The 13,721-nt window shown below is 36.9% G+C and overlaps 2 protein-coding genes across 3 annotated transcripts; one reads left to right on the forward strand and one right to left on the reverse strand.

Moving 5' to 3' along the window:
* Positions 1-469: 469 nt before the first annotated feature.
* slc1a2a (solute carrier family 1 member 2a) lies at positions 470-8,048 on the forward strand. Of its 2 annotated transcripts, XM_067495633.1 has the most exons (10): positions 470-599; positions 1,352-1,504; positions 2,030-2,280; positions 2,377-2,485; positions 2,663-2,789; positions 2,891-3,124; positions 4,677-4,871; positions 5,249-5,383; positions 6,583-6,790; positions 7,763-8,048. In XM_067495633.1, the coding sequence occupies exons 1-10, from the start codon at positions 470-472 to the stop codon at positions 7,832-7,834; spliced, it is 1,614 nt and encodes a 537-aa protein (XP_067351734.1). In that variant the 3' UTR covers positions 7,835-8,048. The 2 variants fall into 2 exon arrangements, with proteins under 2 accessions (XP_067351734.1, XP_067351732.1); XM_067495631.1 differs by having other exon boundaries at positions 2,030-2,485.
* Positions 8,049-10,025: 1,977 nt separating this feature from the next.
* Positions 10,026-13,492, reverse strand: LOC137117044 (mucin-3A-like). Its single transcript, XM_067495630.1, has 4 exons — positions 13,332-13,492; positions 10,915-12,219; positions 10,725-10,803; positions 10,026-10,640 (listed from the first exon to the last, which is right to left on the reverse strand). Exons 1-4 carry the CDS (start codon positions 13,426-13,428, stop codon positions 10,475-10,477), a joined length of 1,647 nt encoding a protein of 548 aa, XP_067351731.1. The 5' UTR covers positions 13,429-13,492; the 3' UTR covers positions 10,026-10,474.
* Positions 13,493-13,721: the final 229 nt, after the last annotated feature.

Below are 13,721 nucleotides of genomic sequence, written 5' to 3' on the forward strand. Positions count from 1 at the left end.
CCCAGATTTTACTCCCAAAGAATGTGCTGCTAATCCCTTAGACGAAACAAATAAAAATACATTAGCTAGACCTAACTCACGAAGGTGACAAACAAGAGCAAACAGTGGTAATAAAATGATAGTTCACCCCAACAGCTTCAACACTATTTACAGTTAATATTTACAAAGTGGAAAGGTGCTAACTACTGTTATTTACAATATACACAATAAATACATCACAACAATAAATCTTGGCCAAACAATCCAATAATGCAAATATCCGCTCATTAAAGTCAGTGTTTTCCTCTGACTTTTTGTTTTGTGTGTCTTCAACAAAGCATGTTACTTTAGAATAGGTTGGAAAAAACATTTCCAGTGCTTGATTTAGCTTAGTGATGGAGAATAAAAATAATGAATTAGTTTCATTAGAACCCTGCTAGTAATTATCATCATTTTTTTGTTCTTTTTTACAACTTTCAGTGCCAACAAAATGCAGAAGCAAGTGGAGGTCAGGATGGACGAGAGCCATCTGGAATCAATAGTGGACCCTCCTGAGAGTGTATGTGGTGGTCTATGTGATAAAATTATGAAGAACATGGTTCTCACTCTCACAATCCTGGGTAATTCTTGTTTCTTTCATTATTTCATCCCTCCACTAGTTCGTCCATCTACCCACAATCCCTTCAAATTTAACTCCTAAATTTAGATTTTGCATATCCATGATTTCACATCATCAACGACATACGGTACAATGGAAGAAGAAATAAGATAAACCAATAATAGCAAGAGCATTCATCAGGATTAAAACAAATAATACAAGTGGGATTGTGAAGCAAAGAGGGTGATAGGAATGTGCAAAATAAAGATTTGATGCAGCCCGATTGAAAAAGAAATGAGTGACTGAGGTTTATTTATCTATCACTGAAGTATATCACCTAAAGTTTATCCACACACAAGAAGGGCCTTGGCCTTTTAAATCCAGGAAACAGTAATAACCATTTATCTTATGGCAACTTTCAAAAGAAAAGATGTATTACTATATCCTGTCTCAAGCCCTATTGCACTTAAATTATGGTATAAAGTGCAAGCAAGGAGCTACTTTAAATTTTCATTTGAATGTACTAGAAGCAAGCTACAAAGATGTTCTTAATTTCAGCTATTTCTGTAGTAATAGCAGAGCAGAAGGCCTTGTTTTGTTTTTTTGTTTTTAGGTTGTGTATTAGTTTTTTTATTATTTAGCCTTTTACATATATCGCAATGACAGAAGTGTTGATAAATATTTTATTCAAACATAAAACGTGTTCACGGTTTGTAAATCATGGCTCACAGTCCCACAGCTATATGTTTGATCTGTGTTTTCACTCCGACTCAGGTGTGTTTCTGGGTTCCATCGCTGGAATGCTGCTGCGGCACATATCACCCCTGCCTCCTGATGTTATTATGATCATTGGCTTCCCGGGGGAGATACTAATGAGGATGCTGAAGATGCTTATTTTGCCTCTTGTTGTTTCCAGTCTGGTCACAGGTGGGTGAGGTACAGTAGCTGCTGCAAATGTTCCTGCTAAATTTGCTGACAACTGACCTGAAATTAGGTCGGCTGGTGCTACTTGTTGCTGTCTGGGAGCTGGATTGCAACAAGGGAGATGAGGGAGATACGTGAACAGAGGAATGCCTAGTAAAATACACATTTTTGCATATGGACAAAAAGCTGTGCAGAGGACAGGACGCATACATTTTTTACTGAGTGTCTCTTTGACAAGTACACAGATGTTACTGTTTTTCTAAACTTTCACTTGTTTTGGTGGAAACATCAACTTCATACTAGTTACAAAATAAAGATCTAGGACTACAAAATTAATTTAAACTTTTAGTACTTCTGAAATGCACATGCATTTGTGTGTAACCAAAATCTAACTTCACAGTCTTTTAGTTGAAAAAATGTTTGTATCCAATTGGATCCATGCATAAATATATGCAGCAGTAAAGAGTGTAAAGTCTTTCTAATGTCGAACACTTTGTTTTTGGCTCATGCAACATATTGTGGCAAAAGGACTGGCTGGTCTGGATGCCAAATCCAGTGGCCGTTTAGGCACCAGGGCTATGGTGTACTACATGTCAACGACAGTGATCGCGGCTGTCCTGGGCGTGATCTTGGTGCTGCTCATCCATCCCGGGAACCCAAAGCTGAGAGCTAATCTCGGGCAGGGAAAGAAGAACGATGACGTGTCCAGCATGGATGCTTTCTTCGATCTCATTCGAAATCTTTTCCCAGAAAACTTGGTGCAGGCCTGCTTTCAGCAGGTAGGAGTTTCACAGAAAGTTTTCACCCACCATATAAAGTCTGAGTCATATATCAGCTACTGCAGCTCTTTGTTCTTTTCTTTGCTTCTTATCCAGATTCAGACTTTAACCACCAAAGTACCGGTGCCCACTAACAGGACCAAAGCACATCCACAGTTCACGGTCAAAAGGTCCCTTCAGTTCAAAAGTGGGATGAATGTCCTGGGTAGGTGAAAAGTTTGAAAATACACCTACTCCACAGCTGAACGTGATAAAGAAAAAAATAAGTTTTTGGATTACATAACTATGTAATTCTGATATAACACTATAGGATATATTTACTTTACTACAGGGCTGAATTTTCCCAGACGATATGAACATTGCAGTACTGTTTCTGTTTTAGGTTTGATTGGATTCTTTGTGGCATTCGGAGTTATTATGGGGAAAATGGGAGAAAAGGCAAAGCTGATGTTGGAGTTTTTCAACTGCCTCAATGAGATTGTCATGAGGCTCGTTGGTGCAATCATGTGGTAAGTGCAGTCCACAAACTGAAAACTACCAAACGGCTTTAGATTGCAAGTAAAAACATCATTCCTGTCACTCATACTGTATCCGCTGTTGTCTTCACCAGGTATTCTCCTATTGGTATTGCCTGCCTCATCTGTGGAAAGATCATCTCCATAGCTGACTTGGAGGTGGTTGCAAAGCAGCTTGGGATGTACATGGTCACTGTGATTGTGGGCCTCCTCATCCATGGAGGCATCTTTCTTCCACTTATATATTTTGTAATAGTAAAAGAAAACCCCTTCAAGTTCTTCATGGGAATATTCCAGGCTTGGGTCACTGCCCTTGGAACAGCATCTAGGTAAGACAGGTTACTACTACCCTGGTATATTCATGAACTTAGACTTTCAAACACTGGGAGCACATTATTATCATTTCTATGTTCTGCATGTATTTTATAATCAATTACCATTAAATATATGGCTACGTGGTCAACTGTGTCTTCTTGGAAGATAATGTTCATCATCTTAGGCTCAGGTCTTAGGCTATCCATACTGTCGGCAATAACTGCTGCAACTGCTGCGTTTTTTTTAATTGGGTAGATATAGTAAATATATAAATATAAAAAAAGAGCATCTTATAAGAAAACAAAGCAATGATGCTCCCAAGTCTATCTTGCAGATGCCATTGATACATTCCTGCATTAGATATCTTAAAGATTTTCCTGCCAAATCCTCGCAGAATATCTTGCTTAAAAACAACAACAAAACAAGTTGTAATACAGAACAAATGCACGTTCTGTCCACACTGGATTACAGACAGCTCCTGTATTTTAATGCAGGAGGTTGTTGTCCTCCCACAATATCATTCAATTCATTCCACAAATGGCTACTGTTCTCCACTATAAGAAGAGTGGATGGCCATCACTTATATGTACTCTGAACTCTTTTTTTACTACTGTAAGTCTTGGTGCATAACTCCCCCCTGTCTATATTTATGACTTCTGTCAATGGCTTGGTGTTTTTTTGACTCTTGTTTTTCATTTTGTATATTATAATTTTGCACCAACTCACAATGGCAGATTCCCTGTATGTAAAAACCTACTTGGCAACAAATCTATTTTTGTACCTGATAATTGTTTCAATTAGTGTAACTGTGTTTTGTGTGTGATGGTTTATTGGGTGAAAGACTTGTTTTAATTGTTATAGAATTGTTATAACTGTATGAATATAATTTGTAGACACATAAATTGTTTTCAGGTCTCACTTAAAATACATGTGGATCTCAGGTTTCTTGAATAAACAAACATAACTAGATAACAACTTTAACTTTTATTTTAAGTGGTAAGTATGAGTCTCACCAGTTACTTTGCCTCCATGTGGGATATCTCTCATTTACTCAATGTTTTATTAATGACGAGAGATACACTCTTTTCCCTCCCGAGGTGAGCTTGGTTTTTCAAGTGCCTGCCTGCCCACTGCTCCACCATCTACAAGAAGCACTTGTTAATTATCAGAGAAAACAAACAAAATCACTGCTGTGTCACAACAGCTGTTGTTGCTACGAGATCCATTACTTTCACAATCGCAAACATGCATTTTTGTTTTTTTGGAAGTTAAACATAAATTAAACTTATGAAAGCCTTTATTAGTATGTTTCCTGTGACAAATGAACAATGAATAAATTACCATAGTTCAAAGTGGAGTTATCGCATTATGAATAATAAAATTGTTTAATTAATTTAAAAACTGCCGCAACAGCACATGATCAATTCAAATGAATTAATGACTCGCAAAGTTTTTTTTCTGAAAGTTTTTTGACCAACATTGGATTCAAAGTTTGCAAACTGAACCTCGCTGCATGCTTTTTGGGATCGTCTTAATAAAACACTTCTCTCTTTTTTCTTTCTGCAGTGCTGGTACCTTGCCTGTCACGTTCCGATGCTTAGAGGATAATCTGGGCATCGACAAGAGAGTGACACGTTTTGTTCTCCCAGTGGGTGCCACTATCAACATGGACGGCACAGCGCTTTATGAGGCTGTGGCTGCCATCTTCATTGCTCAGATGAATGGGATTCAGCTCGACTGGGGCCAGATTGTTACTGTCAGGTGAGAGTGTGGCGACAGACAGGTAGAATAACACATGTACAAGATACTGTACTTGAGAAAAAGAATGGGAATTCTTATTTCAAAGAGTATTTTGTATAAATGTATGTTCTTACTACATAATCTCATAGCCGAAAGACAAATATGGTACAATTGGTCATATTTTTCTAATAATCAGTAAAAAAAGAAGTCACAGTGTAGATGCTATATACTCATACACTTGCTCTTTTAATTGATTTAGGCTTTTGAGTCATTTCTAACATTTATTGTGTCATACCACTGTTGTTAGAAATACAATGACTGAATATTAAATGGGTACAGTGGCAGTGGAGACCTGTTTTTATTCCTCCTGCTGAGAGTTGAATTCGTCTCCTGTTCAGTATGACAGCCACCCTGGCCAGTGTTGGAGCAGCCAGTATCCCGAGTGCTGGACTTGTGACCATGCTTCTGATCCTCACCGCGGTGGGGCTGCCCACTCAGGACATCAGCCTCCTGGTTGCTGTCGACTGGCTGCTGTGAGTTCAAAATCAACACAAAAACTATTAATTAACATGTACAGACAACAGATGTTGGCTTCTTGCCGTAAGGTTAGAAAATCATATCTATGTATATAATGATTAAATAATAAGAACTAGTTGAAAATTGAAAATCTACATTTTTTTCATAATTTACTCACTTTGGCTCCTTTTTATTGTACAACTATGATTAAATTATATTTGGATATTTTTTCCTTTTTCCTCTTTGTTAAACCTTTACTGCCTTTAACTCTAAATAACATCTCACAGTAACAGCCCTCTGTAACTTTGCAGTCTTTATGTACAATATAGTAAATGGCAAGTCAACAAAAACCTTTTTTTTTTAATCATTTTAACATCCTTTCACTGCTTAATGACATATACCGTATTTGCATCAAATTATGTGTTTCACCGTGGACTAACAATATTGAAGATGTGTTTTTGCTTTTCTTTAAAGAGTGGCACACACACACACGCACGCACACATAAAATTGGATCAGTGTTGAAATAAAGCAAAGTAGTGGACAGGGTAGCACTGAAACAGATGCTTAGTTTTAATTTGAATGTGCAGGCTTTTTCTAGCGTGCCTCATTACAGAGAGCTGTGAGCATGTTTTCTCTCTGACATGTACAACTCTAGCTGTCAGGCTATGAAACTGTAAGTTTTCTGAAGAATTTTACTTCTCATTATGGTCACTAAGTGACATCTGTGTTGATTTTACAAAAAACATAACTCCAGAAGACTACTTGATCAATTTGTAAAAAGGAACAGGGTGCTGGCACTTTTCTTTTTATTTGACAGTGCTTCATAAAATGTTGATTTTACTCTACAGGGAATAAGCTGCTCCACCTACACACTCAACTATTTACAGATATCATGTTCACCCTGTGACGCTGAGTCATTCATGTGGAATTCATATGAAAGGTGGAAACGCTGTTGTGAATTTTAACAAATTAAGAAACCTGGAACGACTTCCACATTGGCATAACTAGATATAGCAATCATTTTTTTAAGGTCTTTTGTGTGTGTGTGTCAAAGTAGCCAAAAGCCTAAAGCCTTGTTGGCAACTCTCTAAGATTTTGCATAGGCTGTAGATATACAAGTATACCTGTGAGTTTATGCCAGTTGTTTTAAAGTACTGGACTAACTGACCATTCACCACTTGTATCTCTGATGTCACATTTCTCATCAATATGCAGGGATCGTTTCCGTACCTCAGTCAATGTGGTCGGAGACTCCTACGGAGCGGGTATTGTTTACTACCTTTCCAAAGATGAGCTTGACACCTTTGATGCCCAACAAAGCCGGATGGATGATTTTGAGATGGCCAAGACGCAATCCTTCTTTGAAAATAACACCAACCAGAATGTGTACGCTCACAATTCAATCTTGATAGACGACTGCAAGGTACATTTCACATTAACGGACATAGAGACTTGTATGTAGACAACCCTCCCCAGCTCTGTCCACGTGTTTGTCTTTTCTTTTTGTGTTTGTAAGTTCCTATATTGGTGTATTTGTGTTTATGTGAATAATAAATGTTATATTTTTAATAAAGAAAATGTTTTTTTAGAAAAGGGGTGAAAAAGCTAAATAAAAAAGTCTACTTTTTTTACCTGTTAATAAAATGAAAAAGCAGTTTTTGTGATACCAGGTCTACCAAAGTCAAGTTTTGTTCTTTTTATAACTTCAAAAACTTTTTCTCTATGAAAATCAAATGAAAGTATTTTAACAATCAATCAAATGTAATTTGTTTTCTTGTGCAGTATTATATTTCACTTGTATTTTGTTGTGGTATGTTTTCTTTTCATTAAGAAGCTGTATTTTTCTCCTATTCACTACCTAATTGGACATGTATTTGTGGCAGCCCCGACCAAATTACAGTTTTATTGACAATCCCAGGTTTTGTAGCCAGTGGTACACATAAAGACTGCTGTTTCATTATGTTTCCTCCCAAGTGTTCATACATTCATGGACTTGCCTATCTTAGATCATTTCCTACCCAAAAATAAGCTAGCTTTCAAACAAAAGCAATAATTATTAAGGATAATAATTTGTTATGTCATTGATCAAATAATGCAGCTTTTTGTCTGATGTTGAAGTTGCATTGTCATATTTTTTATAAATGATGAGTATAGTAATTCGGTTGGGCAGAGAATCCATAAAATACATGGCCAACTCTAATTTTTTAATTTCTTATTTGATTGTATCAGTAGCAAATCACAATGACTGGCAAACAGCATCACTAGATCATAATATGACGTCAGTGACTTCACTTGAATCTAATGAAGTAATGGTTTCTCTGCTCTCAACCGCTGATGGTTTGTGAATGAAGGTGCCTTGCTGCAATAGTTAGATGTTCTTGATAATTGCTTACAGGTCACCATGGGCACAAATGGCAACACTGCAGAGTTCACACATGTTGAGGAGGACCCGTGGAAATGCGAGTAGATTCTGATGCTTCCACACAAGGTTTTACTTTCAGCTGATACAACTAAGAAAAATAACAAAAGTGTCACATATGCAAAGAAGATAAAGTTGACTATGCTGCAAGAACAAATAACTAGCCAGTCTCTTTCAGTTATCTATTCAGGTAGCTAATGGAGAAAACTACATATGACTCTATTGACTTCTAGTGACTTCTATTAGATACTATATTTGCACTAACTAGGCACAAACTGTAATGAACTTGTCATAAACTCTGTACAGAAGAATAAAACATTTGGTTGCCTCAGGGACTTATTTGGTGCTTCTGCAAGCTTCCTGTCCTGTCAACAAAAGAATTTGTATTTCTCATACAACATTTATCTTTTATATTGAAACATTTTATTTGTAGTATAAAGAGCAGATATTTGACGTGTGGAGTAAGGCCTTGCCAGGTAAATTGAACATATAGACAGCAAGGGATGATTTAAAATACTTTGCATATCAGTTTAATGAATGTTACAAATAAACACATCAGAATTTGATACATATTCTGTTTTTGTATGAATGTGAAGAAAAGTCAAAAGTAATGTCACCTGGGTTTATCAGGCAGAGCATTAAATTCAGGAAACAGTGCTTCAAGTGGCATTATGATGCAGGTGTGGGTTAAACTGCATCATTTTCCACCGTTTGACTTATAGGGATTACATCCGATGTCACACACATGGTCAAGCCTAAGAAGCAAAGCTTAGGACTTAAACCGTAAGTATGTGTGGCAGGGAACTCTAAAGCAGAAAACAGCATGTGAAGGGTGCCCCAGTTATTTCTTTATTATTTTTTGTATATGTGTTCTTTATGACTGAAGCAAATTGTTTGTTATTGACATAAAAAATGCATTAGTACTGGAATATGTTTGTGTTTCTGAGAGCAAGAGAGAAGATTAGAAAGCCAGAAATTCACAGAGAGAAAAAAAAGGGAAAAGGTGTCTCTCAAACTCTCAGCAGGTTAGTGCATTGCTGTGTTTTATTTCACACTGTTAATTTCTTTGCTATATGACAACCTTGCCTTGAAAATATCAACTGCAGAGTGCAGTGAGTCTGATGACTAATGCATTGCTGAATAAAAGTTATTTCCAGTTGAATATCAGGAAATAAACATCCCCACCTTTCAACTTCACTACGTTCTAAGTGAGTATGGCTGGGCCTCATATCACTTAGTTTTGCAGACTTTATTATATAACCATGCTAAATAATTATTCATCTTGTAATTACATGTATAGATAATTGGATATGGTCACATGTATTTAGGAAGTGCAAGCTAAATCCTGCCTCCATCACTTATTTAGGGTCAGCGGATGTTGGCTGAATATGTCCATGTTTCTGAGTTTAACTCAATGTAGCAACTCTATTCAAACCTAGGCGACAATTGGATCATTTATTTCTCTTTTCATGTTCATATTTAAAGTGCCTGCTTGCACTTTGTGTATATACTTTCTCTAGATAAACTGTATAAACCGAATACATAGAATATGACTTTTTTGTCATCAGAATTCTTTTTGCTATGCTCAAAGTTTCTATCAAGACTAAGACTATATATGTGTTTAACAATGTCAGTATAATGGTAATTTTCTTTTTATGGGTCATAGTTATTTCAGTAGGTTGTTAACCTATAATGATTCATTGGTTTTGTTTTGTCTTTGTTTTTCAAGAGAAAATTCTGAGCTGTGTGGGGAGAAAGACATGGATATTCCACTAGATTAATGAGTGGAAGTTGTAATTACTTAAGAATTATAAGCACACAAAGGTTGTTTATTTATGAATGAGAATAATAGTGTTGGCACTTACAGTATGTCCAACCTCATCAGCACCCAGTGTAAGGAGATTATAAACACACCATGATTTTTGTCATAAATTCATTAAAAAGTTTTCATAACAGCACATTTCCATCTGTATAATTTGTTAAGGTTAAAGGTATTAGTCCCTCAACTAAATATGTAGCTGTAGGGCAGCAGGTGTTTTCCATGAATGTGTTAAATTACTTAATAATAGATAATTAAACGTATATTTTTTATTGTTATTTTTGACTCTATGCAAACATTGGTCCAAGTGTCTGGTTGCTGTGTCTGACATTAATCGGAACGCAGAGCTACTTTTGACTTTGACCAACAAAATACATGCAGAGCAAACAGTGCACAAAAGTATTTGTTCGACAAATGGGCTGAAAGTGTAAATGTTTTAATACTTGTGTGTAAATCTTATTGCAAACAAATAAATGCTTATTGATGTGCTGCTGTTGTGTTTATTTGCCAGATAAAGATGTAATACAACATAACATACAACATAAATTTTACAACAGCTGAGGTGCTGTGTTGAAAGAAAAGCTTAATATAAGTTACAATACACAACACAATTGTCATGATATATATATATATATATATATATATATATATATATATATATATACTGTAAAAGCAGTTTCCATTGTGTTTAAACCTATTTTGTAAATTAAGGTAAAAAAAAGTTGATATGGCAAAAAATACATCAACCAAAGGTCTAGTAAGAGTCTTAGAAAGTCAGCAGCCCAGTTCCTCTGATCTAATTCATGTCTAATTCAACACATTATTGTGGTTCTTCTGATGAGTTTCAAGCATCCAGAGGGTCTGTTTCCTCAGTTTGATGTGTAACTCTGTGGAAGCTCATCCAGAGGGATGATTGTGTACTCTGCTGCCTTTCCATTCTCCTTGGGCTTGTCTTTGTTCAGGAAAGCCTCCCTCTGTTGGTTTGAGGAGTTAGTTTGGGTTTCCAACTGGTAAACCTGGTTTGGTCCAATCCACCTGTGCAATAAAGAACACTGAGAATTAAATTCTACCCTCAAAATGTTCTGTTTAAATATTTCTTTATTAATTATTAAGTCTCACTTTTCCCTAGTAGCAATGGCAACACCGACTATTACCAGTACTGCAACACCAACAAGAAAGGCAAGGATGATGATCCACCCTGGACACATAGAAGAGTAAGAGTTAACCAGATGGACTATCTAAACTAAACTATCTAAAGTTCAACCATAGAGGAATCTGGTTTGCTCAATATATTTATTTCTGGACTTACTTGGTGTACTGTTTCCAAGGCTTGGTGACCCGGAAGGCTGTATATTGTGTAAAAGCTCCAACTTTTTCTGCTTTTCCTCTTTAGCTGGGGTTGAGTCAGATAACTTCTCAGAGGTTCCTAACTCTGAATTCCATCCTTCCCCTGTTGTTAATGTTGGTAGAGTTGTGGAGGCTGATAGTACAGTGATGACATCTGGTCTTGCACTAGATGTAGCAGGGTACTGGCCTTCCTTCTCTCCTTCTCCAGACCCTAATTCAGGAGGCAGTATACTGTGTACATGCTCTAAGAATTTTTTCCCAAGTATTTTCTCATTTGTTGGGGTTGACTCGGAAAACTTTGCAGAGGTTCCTAGCTCTGAATTCCATCCTTCTCCTGCTGTTAATGTTGGTGGAGCTGTGGATGCTGATAATACAGTGATAACATCTGGTCTTGCACTAGATGTAGCAGGGTACTGGCCTTCCTTCTCTCCTTCTCCAGACCCTAATTCAGAAGGCAGTATACTGTGTACATGCTTCAAGAATTTTTTCCCAAGTATTTTCTCATTTGTTGGGGTTGACTCGGAAAACTTCTCAGAGGTTCCTAACTCTGAATTCCATCCTTCCCCTACTGTTAATGTTGGTGGAGCTGTGGAGGCTGATAGTACAGTTATAACATCTGGTCTTGCACTAGATGTAGCAGGGTACTGGTCTTCCTTCTCTCCTTCTCCAGACCCTAATTCAGAAGGCAGTATACTGTGTACATGCTCCAAGATTTTTTTCCCAAGTATTTTCTCATTTGTTGGGGTTGACTCGGAAAACTTTGCAGAGGTTCCTAACTCTGAATTCCATCCTTCCCCTGTTGTTAATGTTGGTGGAGCTGTGGAGGCTGATAATACAGTGATAACATCTGATCTTGCACTAGATGTAGCAGGGTACTGGCCTTCCTTCTCTCCTTCTCCAGACCCTAATTCAGAAGGCAGTATACTGTGTACATGCTCCAAGAATGTTTTCTGAAGTGTTTCCGCATTAGCTGGGGTTGACTCGGATAACTTCTCAGAGATTCCTAACTCTGGTACATCTGAACGGGAGTCAACTTTATCCCTTGTAACCACTATAGAGGCAAAGCTCGGAGCATGTGTGACACTCTGAGTGTGGTCGCTGTTATCCCCCGCAGGACTGCTCTCACTCTTTTTGTGGTCAGACGAATGAGAAGAAAACTGAGTGGTTACGTTTCTTTTGGGTAATTCAGTAGAACGTGGAAGGATGAGAAACTCATCCTTTATAGACTCTTGGAGCTCGTCACTCTCAGGTTCAGTCAGGATCACATCTAAGACAAAAAAGAGCGGAAAAAAAGTTAGCAAGATTCTTTCTTTTTTCACAGAGATTATGTGCTTCGCCCAGAGTTCTTGTATAAACTTGTGTTGTGGTGAGAGGCAATCATGATTAATCTGGGTGAGTAATGGTGTATGAGTTGGTTAATAAAAGAGAGGCCTCATCAAAGTGATAGTTTAAATGAGAGGATATGTTTGACACACCCAGTACATTAGAGAAAATCATCACTTTTTTTTCTCTGTTTGAGTTGGAAGAAAGCCAAATTATAGAGGTTTAGTACATTAAAAAAAAGAGGAAGCAACAGGACAAATAAGGCAGTATAGAGTATCATATGATAAATGGAAATATTGTAGTTTTCCCTTCATTTTTTGGATGCTTAATTCAAATGTATTGTTTACCTGCATATAGCTTCTTGATTTGTTTTCATTTCACAGTTAATTTCCATAATCAGTAACAGTATTTAGCATTTTATGAAGTAAAGTTCAACATAACTACACAATGTGTTTTTGGTACTTTTACTTGCCTTACAAAAAACATACATCTCCACTTTCCATTACTGCCCTGTGACGTTCAGTTATGATGTTTCATATGTTACTTGGCTTAGAGCTATTTGCTAATATTTGGTGTCATGTTATTCAAAACATACGCATGAATGCAGCTCCCAGAGCAGTTCAGGGCATTTTACAAAAGCATGTAATCTCAACGTGCCAGTGAATCCTCTGCACCAACAATGAAATACTATTCTTACAGCTTAATCATAAAGAGTATCCTAGGTGGCACACCTCATGGCACAAAGGATAAGAAAAAGGACACCATGGGAATTATTGACATTTCAGAGGACTGTCCAGAAGAATTAGTGTATTTGTTAGACTACATAACCCTTGGCTGTGTCCTCCTAAACCACGAAACTAAAACTTTAGTATGTCACTGAATTACTTATATGTAAACCAATAAATGTTACATTTACTGTAAAGACATAAGATAGAAAAATTGCATTACTAATAAAGTCACTATAATACTAATGACTTAGGTATTTAAGATATATACACTGTGATAAACAAATAGAAAGGAAACAAGAAAAAACAAGAAAAAAAGCCTTTTGCTTACTATTAACATATGCTGAGTGGACAACAGCAAGAAGTCCAAGTATAATCCCCGCAAGAAGATTCTTCATATTCCTATGAGAAACTGGTGATGGAACCATGAAGTGAAGTAGAGATGACTATTTGACACACTGCCCTGATAACATGACGCAAATGACTCAGGGTTTTTATACACAGCAGCAGGTAGGTGTTCCATCATGAGCACAATGGCTGGCAACAAAGAAGCACACAAGGGTTGGCACACCTTTGAACACACCCTCTTCCTGATACAATTTCCCATGTCCCTCTTCAGGAACCCCCACACCAACATTAGATGAGAGAACATGAAAAAACATCTATTTGTTCAAGCCAATGAATAAGCCAATAAAAAATAAATCTCGAAAACTTTCCTTTT

Source organism: Channa argus, chromosome 2 (genome assembly GCF_033026475.1).
Source record: "Channa argus isolate prfri chromosome 2, Channa argus male v1.0, whole genome shotgun sequence".
Classification (NCBI taxonomy): domain Eukaryota; kingdom Metazoa; phylum Chordata; class Actinopteri; order Anabantiformes; family Channidae; genus Channa; species Channa argus.